The 20,412-nt window shown below is 36.1% G+C and overlaps 1 protein-coding gene across 4 annotated transcripts in view; it reads right to left on the reverse strand.

Annotated features, from left to right (window-relative positions):
- Positions 1-567: 567 nt before the first annotated feature.
- Positions 568-20,412, reverse strand: part of LOC117982244 (uncharacterized) — a 29,391-nt gene continuing 9,546 nt past the window's right edge. The window contains exons 2-12 of one of the 4 annotated variants that reach the window (XR_011236792.1): positions 12,915-13,036; positions 11,515-11,623; positions 9,818-9,930; positions 8,946-9,058; positions 8,519-8,597; positions 7,643-7,773; positions 7,093-7,206; positions 6,368-6,513; positions 5,122-5,228; positions 3,474-3,584; positions 568-2,627 (exon numbers count right to left, since the gene is read on the reverse strand). Coding sequence is in view for 2 of the 4 variants with exons in the window: in XM_034968563.2 (XP_034824454.1) it covers positions 3,479-3,566; positions 5,122-5,228; positions 6,368-6,513; positions 7,093-7,206; positions 7,643-7,773; positions 8,519-8,597; positions 8,946-9,058; positions 9,818-9,930; positions 11,515-11,623; positions 12,915-13,036 (1,122 nt within the window). In the remaining 2 variants the exon portion in view is untranslated. The remainder of the gene's footprint in view (positions 2,628-3,473; positions 3,585-5,121; positions 5,229-6,367; positions 6,514-7,092; positions 7,207-7,642; positions 7,774-8,518; positions 8,598-8,945; positions 9,059-9,817; positions 9,931-11,514; positions 11,624-12,914; positions 13,037-20,412) is intronic. The other 3 variants (XM_034968563.2, XR_011236793.1, XM_034968564.2) reach the window with 3 other exon arrangements.

Here is a 20,412-nt window from a genome sequence, read left to right on the forward strand (position 1 = left end):
ATACCTAAGTAATACATACTTACCTACAATATTATATATTTAGTCAATTTAGGAACTTGTCAGTGGTCTTCTTCTTCCTTACCTAATCCCACGCTACGTGGGGTCGGCACAACATGTCTTCTTCTTCCACTGATATGGAAACTACGGCGCTTGATAAATTAAATGAGCTACATTGCGCGGCAAAAATATTGTAGGTACACCGACCTTTAGAAAGAGATGCGGTTTTGTAAAGCGCTGTCTCTGTCGTTGAGACTGACAAAACGTCACATAGGTATGAGTGACATAGATAACGCTCTACAAAGCCGAAATGTCATTCTAACGGTCGATGTAAAATATTAATTGCCGGCTACTGTACTTACTGATTTATGCCTATAAGTGTATGATTAAAAACCTCGACTGCGCACTGCTGCGTGTGTGCGTGGATTGAATCCATGGACTTGGAGTTTTACAATTATTTTAAAGAACTATTTCTACAGCTACTATGTAAAAAGATCAGGTTTCTCTAAGCACTTGACAGACCACGATCGTCGATGTTATCAGCGACGGGAGATAAAAATAAAAACAACCTTTTGTTACAAGATAATATTTTATTATTTTACATTTATATCACTCGAGCTTTTATGGATAGGTAATATTATACTCACTTATAACACGTTTATTTATTAGGTACATTTCAATATATAAAACTAGAAGGACGTGTACAATTTGAGCTTTAAAGAAAATCACAAAAATACCCACTCAACAGGGTCAGTAGCTACTTAGTAACAATTTTAAGTATCTACCTAAACTAAGGGTTTCTTTTTAATAATTGCGTTTTTTTATATTAATATTTTCAAAAGATTTAATAATAAGTAAAGTATTAAAAAACAGTTAATACTGATACCTACCTAATTAAAAATTATACACATTCTATTTTAATTAAAAATATATTCTAATACGTAAATTAAAATATTTTATATAGAAGTCTATAAGATTATGTGTTACGGTACAAAACAGATATAAGTTTAGACTGAAAAATTGAGGGCAGTATGCAGAATATATTTATAATGAAAGTGCATTTTAGGTAGGTCGGTGGAGGATATGACATTTTAGATAGATGCATAAAACTACTAAGTACATAGCTTAGTAGATTTTTATATATATTTAGCTATAAAGATAGCACCTTGCCTATTTTTATTTAAAAAATATTATATCAACATTGGTATTGTGCACCCTAGGCGATTGATGTTAAATCATTATCATATTAATGTCAATCGGTTTGTGTGCAAAAATATAATATACTACCTACCTTTATCACCTCAGTAAGCTAATTATCACCTACCAGTAAATAGCACAGTATTATATTTTATATCTAAGTACCTACAGTTCATCATCATAATATACCTAAATAGATAAGTTGTGCATCGTCATAATAAATTTAACAGTAATTTATTAGATACTTACTAACATCTAACTTACAAATTCTAAGGAAAGGACGGATTCGTTGCATTCATCAGGTAAGTAATTGAGTAGTTAAACAATATAAACTTTTTAGAAAAGTAATAAAAATATTTTTCGGTAAGTAGGTATCTATTTAGTCATAAAAACTTCAACCCCCTTACTTATTTGAACGTTGTTTAGAAATTGTTTAGTTAAATAGTTTTTTTAATATCAAATTAAGCACTGAAATTACAGATGACAAGAAGAGAGAAATTGGTATTCAGGTAACTATAGTACGCGACAGATCGAGTTGGCAATCGGGGAGTGAACACCCCGCACACCCCTTGTTCTAACCCAGTGCGGGAGAGCGCAGGCGAAGTGCGGGTGTGCGGGGCGTCTCCCCACCTCATATCCCGATTGCCATCTCGATCTGTCGCGCACTATACCTATTCACACGCTAAACAACGTTTGTATGTAAAGCCGTAGGCAAATCCTTTAAAAAAATATCAAATGGAAATTAAATGGCACAAGTTGAACTAATATTTAGTATTTACGATATAGGTAAACTGTGACATGTTGACTACCCACCATGTGAGGTATTAGTTTATTTTATTACTAAATATCTAAAAAGTAGTTTTAATTCTCTTAAAAACTAATACGATACGTCGAGACACACGCATTTTACATACGTAAGTAGATACCTGTAAATAATATCATTATGGTTGGTCTAGAATATACCAGCCAAGGTATATCTATAGGTATATGATAAGATTTATAATAATGAAACCCAAACTTGTTTAGAGAGTTCAGTTACGAATTAATCTATGTTTCAGTAACTTGAACATTTTCTGTAGGTTTTTTAGGGTAACGTCAAGCTGAGATATATCGAGCGTATAGAGCTAAAACCTTACAGATTTATATCTCTATCGAGATCTCTGTATAGATCTGTCTCGTTACGTAGAACCTAGTCAGAACAATGCCAAAGTACGCTAGACATATCTCAGCCTCAGAGTAACTAAAGTTGCTAAATAGACCGGCTCGCTATAGGTACACTCGGTACACTCAACAACCAGAGATCCTAACTAGAATTCCTTGCTTTTAAGTTTTATTATATACACATAGGCACCTTAAGTTATTATTACTTATATTACTTTTATTGCAATGACGTAGAAGTTTCACAGGAAGCGCCAATAGTGAAATCGTTTCGTCTGAAAATAAAAGGTTTATCGTTATGGTGATATCTATAGTAATTTATTTTTAGATTGCAGTCAGAGCCGCAGACTAACTTTCGCACCCCGGCGCCGAATATGCTTAAACCGGCCCTTGCAGAAACATGAATAAGTAGACGTTAAAGTTAATATACAAGGCAGACATACCTATCTACTATATAGATGATCTAAAAAATATTAGAATTTCAGGCATGCCGCCTAGGTATTTGGAGTCCCGAGTTCAATCCCGGGCACGCACCTCCAACTTTTCAGAGGTAGGTACCTACTCGCATGTGCGGCAATTAATTAGGTATTACTTGCTTTAACGCGGTGAAGGAAAACATAAATTATGTATGTATAGTACATATTATATAATATACATAGTATGTATAGTACAGGTCTAGATGGCCAACGGGGTGAGGATGCCCCGCACACCTGCACAGCCCCGTGCTAACCTGGTGCGGGACAGCTTGGGTGACGTGCGGGTGTGCGGGGCGTCCCCCCGCTTCATACCCCGATTGTCATCTCGACCGGTCGCGTATTATATATATGCAAAGTATGCTTGGGAGTTCATAATGTTGTCAAAGGTGTGCGAAGTCTGCCAATCCGCAATTGACCAGCATGGTGAAACATGGCCTACACCCTGTTTTTTCTGTTCCGTGCCTACACCCTTTTCATACTGAAAGGGGACGCTTGATCAGTACTGGGCCAGCGATGGGTTGATGAACGAGACGCAAGACGCAAATGTCGGGTAAGTATATAATATGTATGTGGGTACCTTCGCTCTTGGTGACACCTGGCTAAAGATCTACTTTTATTGTATTTGTATTTAAAAATGTATGTTACCTGTATTAGTGCCTATTTGGATGCATGCCGGAGTGTCGACTCCCCGGCCTCGACTGGACTATGGCGTAGTGGTCGCTGTTGTCCGACACTGACCTAGTTGTTTAACCAGAACTATATTTCAAATATTATATACTGTATACCTCTTTAATAAAAAAAGCAATAAATACACACATCGTGATTCGACGTACGTATCAATAGGTATACGAACGACGGGACGTCAATAAATAAATACCTATTTTATATAGCTAATAATAAAATAAATCAACATTTTTATTATGATGCAAAAAGCAACGCCTAATCGTGTATAAAAAGTGGCTCGGTCAATAATTGGCTAACTGCTGGTCAGCCTAAAAAACAGACAAATTTTTGGGATTCTTTTAATAACTATAGAAATTCAAAATTACTTTTGTTGGAATGATTTACATTTTTCCTTTTTCTTTAAACAAACTTTAAAAATAACAGACAATTACAGTTTTCCGACATAATTTGTAGTAATGATAGTAACTTGAAATCAAAATATCTTCTTAATTGGTTTGGCACTGGTACATTTACCCTACCCTATAATGCCCTACATCTCTGTGCCAAACGTCAAGATCGGTTCAGTTGTTGAGCCACGAATAGGTAACAGATTGGCTAACTGCTGGTCAGCCTAAAAAACAGACAAATTTTTGGGATTCTTTTAATAACTATAGAAATTCAAAATTACTTTTGTTGGAATGATTTACATTTTTCCTTTTTCTTTAAACAAACTTTAAAAATAACAGACAATTACAGTTTTCCGACATAATTTGTAGTAATGATAGTAACTTGAAATCAAAATATCTTCTTAATTGGTTTGGCACTGGTACATTTACCCTACCCTATAATGCCCTACATCTCTGTGCCAAACGTCAAGATCGGTTCAGTTGTTGAGCCACGAATAGGTAACAGATATAATAGGACCAGACTCGCATTTATAATGTTAGTACTTAGGTAGTAGATATGGATATAAAACATAAAATAACATAATATTTTTAATTATAGTACCAGCTTCGGTGTGTTTAGTATTGTGCTATGAATGTTATTATACTAAACAGATAATACAATATGTATTAAGTCATGATTAAGTTATTAATTAAGTAAGTAACATTCAACAAATAATATTTTCATAAATAAGATCTTGTAGAGTTTAGACCCCTGTTTAAATTGAGCAATCAGTATTTATAAATATTTTGTAGTACCTACCTATTAGTATTTTTATATAACTTCCGTAGTTAGTTAATTTTAAATTAAGAGAAAAGTGTTGTTTTCGAAGGAATTTCGAAAAAATTGGCTTAATTCCCTATCTACTTGTAAAGGAACCTCTGTGCAAAATTTCAGCTTTCTGGACTTGGGTTAGGCATTGACGTATCAGTCAGTAAGTGATTGAGGACTTTTCTTTACTTATATAATACTTCGATTTAAAACACGATTTACTCAGGTGAAGCTTACGTAGGTATAATTTGAACACTTATCTATTTAGGTACTCAGGTGAAGCTTACGTAGGTATAATTTGACTGATTAGGGCAATATTACTACAGATATTACTAAACTATAAAGGCTTTGCTTTAAAGGTTCTTTTTCATTTAGAAATCGAGCATAAAATATCGGTTCAAGCAAGGGACGTTACCTCGCAGAGTGTATGGTGGAGGATGGGTACCGGCTGCCGTACTGACTCCCGTGCCAGCTGCGGTAAGGGTCATAGTCTTCCACTACAGAGGGGTCCTTCTCTATCACCTGTGAGTACATGAACGTGCTGTTACCGTAAACCTACACCTCGTGATTGGCGCAAATTGCCCGCGATATTTTAAGGACTCTACCATGAGTTTTTATATCAAGCTTCTGATCAAAATTGATAGGTTATCGTTATTTTGTACCACGGTAATGTAAGTCGAGTATTCTACTGATTTGGGATTTTTTCTACGTGTTTTCTCAGGAGAGCTAATTTTTCTTACCTACAACGATGTATTAAGAACAAATCATGGTATAACAGGTCCCTGCATACCTATAAATGCTGGAGACTATCTACATTGGAGTTAATAGTCAAGATAGGGGCTTCTTTAGAGGACGATTCAAACGACTCGTGTCGTTATGCAAATATGCAACCTTTATGCAATGCAATTAAGTTGTGTATGACATAATTGTCGTCTGAATCATCCTCTAAAGAAGCCCCTTTTTTAAACTCTTAATTCCGTTATAAGAGTTACAAGAAAACAAAGGCAAAAAAGGATTCGACAAAAAGGTTTCCCGGGACGTTTACGTCTATTTATATACCTACCCAATTTTAAACTTACTCAATAGGTATACTTACCTACTTAAGTCAATTATTAAAATAATAATTAAATTATTTAAAAATCATGGTAGAGCCCGAACGGTGCAGGAATACAGTACGTTAGTTAGTGACAAAAGTGAGGGTTTAGACGGTAACGATATTAAAACACACAATGATAAGTAAGATAATAATAATCTATAAGTATGATGAATATTATTTCACACATAAATTAAAATGGTTAAAAAGATGACAACACACATAAATAAAGTGTGTTATTCATGTAATAAATAGAATACAATTAGGTTTATAAATGAATTGGTAAATCAATACAAATAATGCTATGTTGTTTTAGTTAAGTTTCAGTATTTCGATTGATTTCAATCATAGATTTTATATCGATGGTTTCAGTGCTAAAAATTAAAATATTTTCAACGATTTTTTATCATTTTGTTGACTTGTAGAATTTAAAAAAAAAATTAAATCTGTTGAATTTTCTAAGAAATAAGGTTGACTGCACGAAATCCTTCCAATAAAATGTTTTTGTTATCCGATGACATAGGTACATCCGATAACAAAATCAAAAAGTCAAGAGTTCAGTACTCACGTCAGTCCTCGCACAGGAGCAGGTCATGGCGGTGCAAAGGAAGCAGTTGATGAGCAACATAACCAAGAACATGACTCCGAGGGCAATGGCCAGGTACAGAAGCCATAGCGGTCGCACTCCCCCCTCCGTGCAGGCTAACGCTGCAACTAAGTATAAACAGTGTTTTTTGAGTGTGAGGTTTTGATTCCTTAGACCCATTACGCACGGTCGACTAATAGTCGCCCGGCAACTCAGTTGACGGCGACTGTTAGTCTGTATTTTTATATAGAAGTAGCCGTTCCTATGCGCACGGAGGTACGGCAACTTACATATAAATTATAGATTCTGTCGACTGAATTGCCGGGCAACTATCGACCGTGCGTAATGGCTCTAAGGGCTAACGCTCAAGCGTAGCGTTTTAAGTTCATAGCGGAGATGATAAATAATATGTTCAATTGACCAATCAGATTTTTAAATGATAACGTGATAATTTTTTAACGTCATCTGATCGACTGAACACAATATGTCCTCTACGCTCCGTTCAAATAAATACTGGGCCTAATCTGCCATTTATGGATATGCCAAATCACGACGTTTTCCCAAAATACTAAAGCGATTAGGTACACACTGGGCTCTGATTGTAGTTTTAGCGTTAGTTTTAAATGTTTAAAAATCGGTTAATTTCTAGAGGATGGCTGGCGTATGTGTATTAATTTCTTTGTAAGTTATTTTGATAAAAAAATTACCAGCACTATCATTAGGGTCTAGCACGAATAGTCCTGTGGAAGCAGTAACTGCGCCCTCTTCATCCGCAGGCTCAATCCTTCCCTCCGTCTTGCAGTCCGTTGTCACACAGCTGCCTATAAATAAATAAATAAAAAACATGACAGACTTTCATCTTAATATGACGAAGACCGAAGTCTGGATTTCTGGAATCAATAATTGAAAATGTTTCCTCAGTTCGGGTAGTACTTAAAAACATTCATACCTACGTTATTATTCAACCTTTTTCTATTAAAGACATAAAGTGCACTTTCAAGTAGATAGTAATATATACCTATTATGTATGTAGTAGGTGGCAGGGAACAAGTGATTGAGTGGACGTCCGAAATCTGGTCATACGTATGCTTTCTAGTGATATGGGTGGCAGTGATACGCCCACCACATGCTAAGGGCGATAATGATAAGGAGAGGGGAATGAGAAAGAGAAGAAAAGAAGACGAGAGAACTATGAGATGGTAAGCACCAAATAATGCAATGCGGTTTTTATGTCCAGTGGACGTCTTACGCACATACCTTTACAGATTCCAATTTCGCATTGGAAGTTAATTTGTGACGAGTTCGGGAATTTAAACATTGATGCAATCGCCAACTCCGCTGCACCGTTCTCCGTTTTCAGTGCTACTGATTGTTCTTTCACAGGGCATCTGGGGAAAGGTAATATAAAGTTGCAAATTATTCTGTATATTTAGATCATAGATGGGTGCTTAGGTATTGTAAATGTTTTACACATTTTGACGACCTCCGGCGCAGTGGTAATGTGCTGTGGTCTTATAAGTAGGCGGTCCCAGGTTCGATTCCCGGCAGGAGCAATTTAGGAATTCACTGGTCTGGTCTGGTGGAGAGCTTCAGCCGTGGCAAGTTACCACCGTACGGCAAAGCCGTGCCCGCCAAGCGATTTAGCGTTCAGGTACGATGCCGCGTAAAAACCAATCAAGTTAGTCCGTTTTCATTTTGAATACATACATCTGTCTGTTTGTCTAGGGCCTGGGCTAATCCTCGAAACAGCTGACTTATTTTTATGGGACTTTCATAGGCAAGTAGTGACCTAAACTACTTTATACACCGGGAAAACAAAGGGCTCCTACGGAAAGTCGCGGGCACAAGCTAGTTCAAAATATTTTTCTAAATAGAAAATAAGAAAAAGAAAAATAAAAAGATATTCTTTGATGAAACAAATCAAAATACTTTTTACGTAAGAATAATTAAGCAGAACGTAAATTGTTGCAATTATGCTATCCTTTGGTGATGAGAATAATTTGCAGAATTTTATAAGTATCCCTTTGAGAAATGTTGCATTAAACGTAATAAACATGATATAAAAATATCACAAAGCGAAACGTAAATAAATGCGCCTACGCATTTTAATGTCCAGACATATTTCCCACATACCCTCGTTTGTCCAGAAGATCTACTGTATGGTTGCGCATGCTGAAGGCGAAGCAATTTCTCAACCGTATCCCGTGAGTGCCTGGAATTTTAATTTTAAATATTATATTTTAGTAAGGTACGATTATTTATATCGCTATGCAGAGGTAAGTATTTATCTTTACAAACATCAGGGAACATAATGGGTGTGAGATGAGAACGCTGCACGTTAAATATCGCGGATTTAAATTAGATTTTTATAGGTAAATCATATCACTTGGCGTTTTTATGATCTGGCGTTCGTCTTTAAACATCATTGTCGCATGTCATTGCTGTACACAATCTATCTATAACAACAACTATTTATCTATAAGTTTATCATTTTCCAAAATTATCGCATCAATTGTACTAGCCCCGCAGGCTCTTTCAAAAGAATTTTGACGATTCTTACCATCAGGTTTGCTCAATTCTGCGCGGAGAGTGTAGGGCATACCGAAAGCTGCATTGAGAACCTTACGCCCATCTGAGTTCAACATCCTTAGTGATACTGTCAGAGTTTCGTTCCTGGAAAATAAATTCCAGTGCAATTTAATATACTTTCCTATTATCATTATGTCTGCTTTATGAGATTCTATCAACATCGTCTTCATCATAGGTAGCTTTTTGTAGTTCAATTATATCGTGGCCTAATGTACAAGACTATGCCTTTAAGGATAATATATATTAACCAAGAGATATACGTACGTAGAGTAGAGAGATACGGTTTTACTAGTTCGGGGGTCAGGGTCTGAATGCCATAACATGGAAGACAATTTTATTAACTTGCGCACTCACAAATATAATGTGCATTCATATTATTTTAATGAAAGTCTGTTGTTGATAAGTTACAACTTACAAGCAAGTAATAAGTTTAGTGAACTCCGATGGAAAAATTGGTATTACATTAACAGAATTAAAAGTAAGAAATATCCGTTTCAATGAAATATATGCCTGGATCCTGATACAACAGGTAGTATTGTACGCCAGGTCGAGATGGTAGTCGGGGTATGAGGCGGTGGGACGCCCCGCACATCCGCACAGTGCCTGCGCTCGCCCGCACCGGGTTCTCGCGGGGTCTGTGCGGGTGTGCGGGGCGCTCCCACGCATATTGGCATCTCGACCTATCGCGGTGTAAGGGTACTAAGTAGGTACTAACATAATAATAAGATAAGAAGTACCTACGCGACATTCTTTACAAATTATTTGCTAAGCATTTTTTGCTACTGCTAAACACAATAGAACACGATAACATCTTTATAAAAAAACAACTTAATTCAGACTGACCTCGAGTTACTTATGCCGGCCTTGCCACACGTGATGACGTAGAACTTGTCATCCGCCAGCTCCAGCGTGCGGTGCACGCGGACCGCCAGAGGAAGTGACCGCTCGTCAGTTCTCTAGTAATATAAGAAAGATTTTTAATTCAAACAAACTTTTACAAGTACTTTTTAATCCTCAAATGCATCTACCATTGGTTCAGCATGCTTTTCCTATCGAAGAGAACTAGCAAGAAATTCGGCGGTCGCTCTTTTCAAAGATTATATTTACAGTAACAATAAAAGTAATTCCGTAAAGTAAGCCGTGTATAAAAGTAATTCTCCTAACAAAGTGGCGTGATGCAGATAAGGTAAGGTAAGCAGCTCTGAGATAGCTCATTCAGTGGGCGATGGAGAGACCTATGCTTGAAAGTTGGAGCTCCTTATTCTCTGTGCGTCGTATGCTTCAATACGGATTGCGGAGATTCATGATCCCTTCCCATATAATGGGAGGAGTTTTCTTAGGATAATAATGCGCTGGGTTCCCAGATTTTTAGGTGTAACGACCGTAGCAGGAACGACTTTAGTTTTTTTACAGTTATTTTATCAGATATTATTGATATAGCTGAGAATTTAATGAGGCTCGGAGGAAACGAAAAGGCTTAATTCGGACATCAAATGTCCACCCATCCAGCTACCAACTTGGGTCAATGTGGCTTAAAAATCGGAATTGATTTTATCTACCATATATATATAAAAGCGATATAATATATGTGTTATCACAACTAGGCCACACGTCCTAGAAATATACAGCAGGCACTATTTATTTTAATCAATAACAGAGATTGTAAATGTAGTTCGAGTAATAAATAAAGTAAGTATACACACTGACTATTATTAAAACTGAGAATATTGTATGGAATTCAGGTTAACATTCCGCGAACAACATGGTAATACGTGGTAATACGGGTGCCGTTTTAGATACTAAAATGTTACATACAAAGTTTGTATTATGGCACACTCAGTACTCGTAGTATCCTTTTACCACGATTAGATCTGAATTTAAATTTAAAGTTTGCCCCTTTACGTGTTTTAAGTTATTGCTATAGCTACCGGAAGATATATATTTAAAAGTATGTAATTAAATATTTAAGTCTAATAATCGACTATCTAAATAAGTAGGCATTATTTATTTCTTGTACGATGGTACTGTACCCTGCGTGTGCGAGTTGACCGGTTATTAGGGTTCCGTACCTCAAAAGGAAAAAGGAACCCTTATAGGATTAATTTATTGTGCCTGTCTGTCCGTCGTGTCAGTCAAGAAAACCTATAGGGTACTTCCCGTTGACCTAGAATTTGGTAGGTAGGTAGCACAAGTAAAGGAATCCGAAAACTATGAATTTGTCGTTACATCACCAAAAAAAATATTAAAATGTGTTCATGAACAAATAATTAGTATTTTCATTTCAAAGTAAGATAACCATACCAAGTGGGGTATCATATGAAAAGGTACCTTTACATTCTTAAACAGATTTTTATTTATTATATACATAATAGTTTTTGATTAATCATGCAAAATGTCAAAAAAATACGACCATATTACGGAACCCTTGATGCACGAGTCTCGCACTCGCACATGGCTGGTTTTTTAAGAGTAGAAATGCTGAGGTTTTACTTGAGGTAGGTATGTAATTAAAACTAGAGAGTGGATAGAATGTGACTTACGTGGTTCCAGAAAACCCCGCAGTAATCTGGCGAGCCCGCGGCAGCTGTGAGGCTTACGTCATAAGTCACCGACTCTGTGCCGTTCCCCAACACCATGCATGATGGCGTTCTGAAATGGAAATTGGTATTTTATTTCGATTTTCCACGGGTGAAAAGCGGAAAAATGTGAAATGATAGGAATTAATGAGATGGAAGTCTTTCTTATTTTCTGCCTCTGACGCTTGACGATTCAAAAGTACTTGATAAAAGTTTATTTGAATAAAAAAAACTTTTCCTATTTCTATTCCAATAAAACTAGTAGGCAAATTAGGTATACAGATGAGACTTCCGAGTCTAAAGGTGTAGGTAATAGGGAGGTACTTACATGTTGAAAAACAAATGACCTTACAGTTTGCACACTTGTTACAAACTTTTATAATCTCGAAAAGTGGAACTACTTAGCTTTACTTAGGAACCACTTTTTGAGGTTATACTGACTTAATCCCAGTTTCCTCTATAGAAACCAGTTGGCAAGCTGGTTTGAGTTGAGTTGGCAAGCATTATGCACCTATATCTTATAATCTTGGATATCTCATTTCAGCATTGTATTTTCACGTTTTCCACAACACATACCTACGCGTTTTCCTCAAAAGTTTCAGTTTGCATTTCAGAGAAGAATCTGGCTACTAAAAAGTTTATAGTAGTAGAAGTAGTAATAAAAAAACATAACCAGATTTAACTTCAAAATGGATTCAAGGATTGCTCTTGCATTATAATTTTAATCCTTTGTTCAATGTAACATAGAATATAACGGGTCGCTCAATCAATTACTATTACTAAAATAGTTTCGTAACAAGCAATACAATAAATGAAATATGAACCAGTGCTTATACAACTTATAGATAAGTACGAGTATTGCCTAAATAATTTACATAATAATAACCCGACAGTTGATGGGCAATTTTTAGAAGAAGCGATAATACTTAGAGGTTTGCAAAATGGTTGCTCTACCTTCCTGAATGACAAATTGGGCTTCCCAGACGGACTCTGGGCTTAGGAGGCAGATATGTTGTCTCCGAAAAAATGCTAGAAAAATTACTTACCTACAATTACTATCTAAAATTTTAAATTTCAATGCTTGTAACTTAGATACACATATGCACTTATATTCTGAGGTTTAGTTACCATGGCAGCGGCAAGAGATTAGGATGAGACGAAATACCTTTCGGTACCACCTAAAATTTTAAAATATCACCAAGAGTTAGATGGCAGGTCTAGGGGATATTTGCAATATTAATGTAACGCAGAAAAACCAGTTAAAAAAAATTTTGCCTGCAAGCACCTTCTAAAAACTGTCTATCAGCTCTTGGAAAGCAAGTCGCTGGTTCTTAAGTCGGTGTAACGAGTTTGAAATGAATCACCTGAACTCTCTGGCGTGCGCGACCCCATTGAAAGGCTGGTTGAAGTTGATCCTGATTGACATCACACCGGTCTTGCATGTCGCGCTAACTACTGGTGTGAAGTCGCCGCTGCTGTCCGTGTTCTGTAACCAAGACCCAGACATGATAGCGTCTATTAGTATGCCCATTTAGGTAAATAGATGGAAATTTAGGTACCCTATGGCTTTTAGATAACTAAAGCGTTGACTTAATTTAAGATCCAGACGTGGTTCTTTAACCTTTAGGCACACTTTACAAAGAAGTGGCGCGTGGCAGTGGAACACCACGTAAAAAGTTGTATGAACAAAATCTCAGAAACGTGAAGTATTTTTATGAAGTGTCTTTCAATTATAACCATATACCGAATTTCACAAAAATATATTGAAAAATGAAGCTTTTATTTCAATTTGTATCTTTAGAACGCTCTACTGAAAGGTTGCGGTTTTGAAGATACAACAACTTACGAGTACGTGGGAGGTGTCGATATTATGTTCCCTTTGAAAAAGGATAACACTTTAGATCTTTTATATCTATCAATTTAGTTTACAGATTGTGTACAAAAGAATTAGCAACAATGTCTGCTTGATTTACGTTTAATACCATGTAGGTACAGTGGACTTTCAATTTGAAGAATGTTACAAGAGTTTTGCGCTTCGTGTTGAATCTACAGGTTGTTGTGAAGATGTAAAAAGAACGTGGAAAATCTAGACATAATGAACCAGAGCCATGGACTAACACAAATCAAAAAATATTTTAGGTAAGGCAAAATAATAAGCAACATCTGGTAGTCCACTCGTCTGGTAGACATCAAAGTTAACGTGAATCAAGCGGACATTGGGGTCAGATGCGGTTTTCAATTTTGAGACTACAATTACTTACTTAATACGCTGGTAACTAAAGTCGGTCAGTGGACTAATTTTGTGGTTTTTAAATAAAGTATCGTTTCACGAAATTATGCTATACTTGGAAGTATCGTTGCTAACTTAAAATTCGTGTGACGTCAGCACTCGGCAGCATCGGACTTGACGTAATAAAATGGACGACTTCACGATCAGATGATCTCTGCGGATGTCATCAGCTATTCTTCGATGTCGCTGATGCGGCTGAGTCTGTCACTCATTTTAGCATTGAAAATGCTTTGCGTGTGCTGTGTGTTTATTAAATTCTGGCGTAACTTATCATCAGCTGTATGTTATCTAGGTTCGAATTTATTGGTATAGGCAGTTTTAAATTGTAATTTTCACCTAAAGGAAAATTGCAGGCGAACGCAGAAAACGAAGCACATCGAGTACGGTACCCGTAGTATAAGATTTTACGCCTCACCAAACGTTGCTAGAATTCGAGAGTCGAAACACAATAACATCAAAGTAAAATGGACCAAAAGAGCCTTGAATTGAACTCAAATATTCAATGCCACTGATTTTAATTTCGCAATGTTTCCGCTTGGAGCGCTGGCTGTAGAAATGTAGACAAACTTGAGCTTTAAAACATAAGATCCAGTGTCCTGTAACGCGGAAGCATTTCGACTCTCGAATTTGGTTTGGTTTGGTGAGACGTAAAATCTTGTACTACGGGTACTGGCCATTTTACGATACGATGTAGTCTGCAGTAAGTACTTTAAGGATGCGACTCGGGCCCTAAGGGCGACGAGAGCGCACGATCCCATCTACACGACCCAGCTTGATAGCTTCCTAACATTACTCAAAGCCAAGTACAACTATTACACCATTACGTACCTTGGAAATGAGTTACATGCACTTAGACCCTACTCGGAATAATGTTTTCTGAGAATAATTTCCTTCCTTTATTACTTACGTCTGTTCAAGCAGTAAATTACGATTAATAAATTAGCACGTCTATGAACAACTATACAACTTCTCAATTGTAATTAATAACTCTACCGTGTCCTATATATTTTAATTTCTAATGTAGAGTCTAATCTAAAAATATGATGGAGCCAAATTTGCAGCGCGACAGATTTCTGTTAATATAGTAAGGTACCAATTTATTATTATTTGTATTTTACTTAAATGTATCATATTGATTTTCATAATCGACCCATTGCCGGCTAACTACTAAGCACTGTTCTCCTCACAGACTGAGAAGGTTTGCCCATAGTCCATCGCGTTAGCCAAGTGTGGTTTGTAAGACTTCACACACTATGGAGAACTCTCAGGTAAGCAGGTTTCCCTACGAAGTCCTAAACTCCTACATCCAAGTTGCCAGCATCATCTATTTGGTACAGAGACAGCTTGCATCCTGGAGACGGGCATAGACTACTTTTTATCCTGGAAAAGAAAAGAGTTCCCGATGATGCACGTGGATGAAGTCGCGGGCATCATAATATTATCATCTAGTTGACTATAATTTTAAAAGTTACATTTTTTTCCGTTTGCCGTGGATATCCTGGGGCCATGGAGTCTTAGTGCTAAAAAATTATACCAGACATTTCACCGCGATTAATAGCCTCATCTAGTGACAGAAGGGCTGGCTCATTTTTTGCGCAACGGTCAGCCTGGCTGTGCAGCGAGGATATGCAGCCAGTATTCTTAGCACCATTCCACGCGGGAATGATTTATATAGTAATTAGATAAGGCTAGCTTAAGGTTTTATTTTAATGATTTCTATTTAAAAAAATTTCAATGCAAAGACAGGAATCAAGAAGGGTCTAAAAATCTAAAAACATACCTTAAAAATACTACGAATATTATTAATATAATAATTGGTGTAAACTATTCACTAACATCAGAAGTAGGTACGTCTACGTACCCACTCGTGGTACTGTCCAACAGGCTGAGGTCAACGGACGTCTGGCCTCTTAGAAACAGGTCAATTCTCGACAAGTTACCTATTTAGGCTCTTCGATTGTTCGAACATTTTCGTATCTACCTAATTGAATTCATAATACTTATATCAGATAAATATCTGAGCCAGTTTAAAAATCATACAGTAAAAAACTATAAATGTATAATTTAAAGTTTCCTACCTAATGGACCAACGTTTTATTTAAGTATTTAGTTTTTATAAGTAATATGCAAAGCCTACTAAAGCTTAAAAACATTTTTTAGCCTAAGCTATCATTCCACTGAACTGATTTACTAGTAGGTGTTTAGAACACCTACTCGTAAATCAGTTCAGTGATTGTGGTGTGAAGGACACAAACTATCATCATCATCTTAACTATCATATTTATAACTAGCTTATGCTCGCGACTTCGTCCGCGTGGACTACAAAATTTCAAAACCCTATTTCACCCCCTTAGGAGTTGAATTTTCAAAAATCCTTTCTTAGCGGATGCCTACGTCATAATAGCTATCTGCATGCCAAATTTCAGCCCGATCCGTCCAGTAGTTTGAGCTGTGCGTTGATAGATCAGTCAGTCAGTCAGTCAGTCATTCAGTCAGTCAGTCAGTCAGTCAGTCACCTTTTCCTTTTATATTTATAATAATAAAAATGACTAGCTGATCGGCGCGATTTCGTCTCCATGGAATTAGATTCTTTAAATCCCGTGGCAAATCAATTTTCCGATATAAAAATAGTCTAATAGACTTTTAGCTCTTTAACTATATCCATGCATAAAATTACACTGACCCGTTGTTCCGATGGGCGATTGAAGGAAAAACCAGTAAACAAAGGATTATTAGGTTTAGGATGTAGTAACTGTACAGAAGAATTTCCTGTATGCAATAATGTTCTTTGATTTAAAATCATTTTGGTTTTAAGCTGTTTTAGACTGACACACTTTCATTGGATCATTAGTTATTATTCACAATCGAAAACCTGAACAAAAGCTAAGCCTTCAAGACTATATTATTTGCAATCAATACGAAATGGTATTAAGTAGTATTTCAACCATTTTATAAATATTATTTAAAATAAAATAATATTCCTTAATTTTATAGTTTAAACCTAAGTGCTTAAAATTTTACTAAGAACTTTGTTTGAATAAGTAGGTTAGTTACAAAAATTCAGGTTATATATTAAATAAATAAATAAATAAAGTCAGTTTCTGTATAGGTAACTCTACATAACTCTCATAGGATATCTCTACATAACGATTTAAATTGTTTTCAAGATTTTCGACCCACAAATACAATCTAAACTTCTAAACAATAATAATAGCATACAATTTACAATTGTTCCATTGGGTCATCATGCAATTTCACTATCATTCACCTAACGGTTCCTATTTAATGAATTTAAAATCACAATAAGCCGAAAAAGGGTTATACTAACAACTGGTCTTTCGTTAGCGAAGCGGAAGTTACATTCTATGAAGAGGTTCAAAGAGTTTGTGCAATAATTAATATGGGTACGCAATCATTGGTTACAATACTTGTGGCTGTGCTTGTGACTTTGTTCATGTAGGTATGGAAAATATTTCAATGGAGGTATCTATCAAAGAGTTCAAATTTTGTTCTATATCTCAACGGTCAGGGAGTGGTCTGAATTAGTAAATGGGTGGTGGGGTATATAACGCTGCAAGCACAATGAAACTATGATTGAAAACATGAGATTTCCAAAGGCAATTCTATAATGTTATACCTAGGTATGGACGTAGGAAATAATAATTCTTAGGTACTAGCACAGAATATACATATAATAGTGGTACTAGTACTTCCTATTTCTATGGTTATTAGTAGATACTTATTTGACTTTCATGTAGGCTGCCAAATTTTAGGCAGGGTTTTAGCGTTATAGCCATAGGTTATAGCATAATTATAATAAATTCATAATTAATAGAATAGGTTTGTAGAACAGTAAAATAATGCCTTATTAAAACCGTTAAATAGAGAACCGTTTCTCAATTTGTTATTGCTTTCTTTATGGTCGTTTTGCTATGGGCAATCATGTTAATGGTAATAACATGTATCCACTTACTAAATGAATACAATGTACCTACCTACTTAGTTTGATTTCTTGAACCGAATGACCGAATGTGTACAATTCGGTGACTAATTTATGTTAAGTATTCTTAAACAGGTAGGTAGGTACATATTAAAATATTCATTAGGTATTACACAGTACGCAATGGCAATGTCGAGATGGCAATCGGGGTATGAGGCGGGGGGTCGCCCCGGACAGCTGCACGTTACCCGCGCTATCCCGCACCGGGTTAGCGCGGGGGCTGTGCTGGTGTGCGGGGCGTCCCCACCCTGATTGCCATCTTGACCTGTCGCGAACTATACAATATAGATTCATATCGTAAATATAGCTGTCAATAATTCCTAGCTAGTATAGAAGAAGTTACAATTTATGTAATTTGAAGTTTATGTTTGGCGAGCCAACGAAAACTTTTAATGAAATTGTATAAAAAACCACGGCAAGAAAAGTAATTAGGAACCTACTTATGTAAATAGTTTTTCATAGGATTGCGTGAAAAGCAAATAAGTATTTATGCTATATTTGGCATGAACCTATTAATAAAATGTTACATAAGACGAACGATAACTTTATCCTTACATGGATCTTATTTGACGTAACTGCTGGGCCGACCGGTTTGGTTGGCACCAATATGTGTTGCGACTTCGTCATCTTGACCGATTTAGGAAGATTTTATGAGCAAGTTTAAAAAAGGAGAGCATAATAATGATGCTTATCACATCTTTGATCTATACTTTATTGACTTTTAGTCAAATTAGACAAGACAAGCAAAGTTTGCTTAAATTCGGTATCGTGTTTTTGGTTGATAGGACTTGGATGAAGTTCAGGGGGTTGTGACTGCCTGAAATATAGAATTTACCTACTCCAGAAATGGTTATAAGCCTGAAAATTATGCTCGAGCATTCGAGAGAAAGGCACGATAGCCTTAAAAATTAGGTAGGTATTTGGTTTTATATTCTTGTCGAAGTTGTCACTATCGTCTTCTATCTATTTACTCGTATTATCTTAACCAATACAGGAACATGCTATTTGGCGATAAGTTACATAAATATTTTTTTTTAAAATAGAAATTACAATAAAACCTTAAAGTAGCCTTATCTTATTACTATACAAATTATTATTTTAATAAATGTCAAGGTCATCCTCATCATTATCATCATCAACCCATCGCCCTTATTACTGAGCACGGATCTCACGGGTCATAAGTAGTCTACCACACTGGCCAAGTGCGGATTGGCAGACCTCACACATCTTTGAGAACATTATGGTGAACTCTCAGACAGTAGCTAGTATACTTACCTTATCTAAGTATACCTAAGAGTTTGAAAATGCAGCGGTACAAACGACTTATTTATTTTTAAAAAAGAAAGCTGTATCGCAGAATAATCCTATCATTTTCGTTTAATGTTTAGTGTGATTATAATTCTTGCTGTATGATTGAGAATGACAAAAGTAAAATTGTGTTTTGGGATAGTAAGTATATTATACCTACGTATTACTGTTCATTTTACGTCTTTATTACTTATTTTCGGAGTAAATACGATTTTAAGGATGATTATTATGTTTAGCGCTTACAAATATGTGATTTCCCACGGACACATTGTTGGAAACATCTAAGCGAAGTTTGTGAATAGGAAGTAGTCAATGATGATTGCTATGTATGAAGCGGAGACGAATGGATTGATGGAACTAATGGCTTGCCATTATTTTGTCTTTTATCTAATTCCTTTATGGAAATCGTTAAAGTGACAACAAATCGAATCTACTTAGGCTCTTACGCACTGCATTTGATCCGAATCCGAAAATTCTCGATCCGAAGTAGCCGCAGTAATAGTACCTACCTACGTAATACTAGACCGGCTACTTATACAAATAGTTTCATGAGATCTGAATTTCATTTTCCAAAGTCGAGAGTATCTCCAATCGGAGCATTGTTCTGGATCGACTTATCAATGCGTATATACAAGTACTTATGTATGAACGCTTACGCACTGCGTCCGAATTCGAGGTGCGTGGTGCGTGGTGGCGCAAGCAACATTTAATTAAATTGCACGTTATTCTTGCAACGTTTCTAAATATTTCAGAAGTTTGAGCACTAAATTTAAAAACAATATATAGGATAGGTAGATAATAATTATCTTTTGCCCACGATTTTGTCTATGTGGATTAAGGTTTATCAAGGGATAAAAGTATTCCATGTCCTTCTCCCTGCATGCTTTCTTCATGCCATACCTATTCTATCAATATTGAACTAATCGTGATAGAATATGGCACCATGTGGTTGGTTGGTTGGTTTGGGAGATAACATAAATAATAAAGGTGTAAAAAATCTTACGTCCAGGTAAAATCTATTTTTTTATATTTTTTAATTTTATTTTCTTCGGAGTAGTATTAGAAATCACGTCATGCATTTCCAGACACTTAGTGTCGTGGGAACGCCCGCCAGACACCTTTAAACGTTAATAATTTACTAAACTTTGGCCTATTAGCCGTGCTCTGGGCACGCACTGGCTCAGATATTAATTTACTTATTTCCATGGTGCTTGATTTTTAAAATTACCATGGTGCTTGATTTTCAAAAAAATATTAAGTTGTC

Source organism: Maniola hyperantus, chromosome 5, assembly GCF_902806685.2.
Source record: "Maniola hyperantus chromosome 5, iAphHyp1.2, whole genome shotgun sequence".
NCBI lineage: Eukaryota > Metazoa > Arthropoda > Insecta > Lepidoptera > Nymphalidae > Maniola > Maniola hyperantus.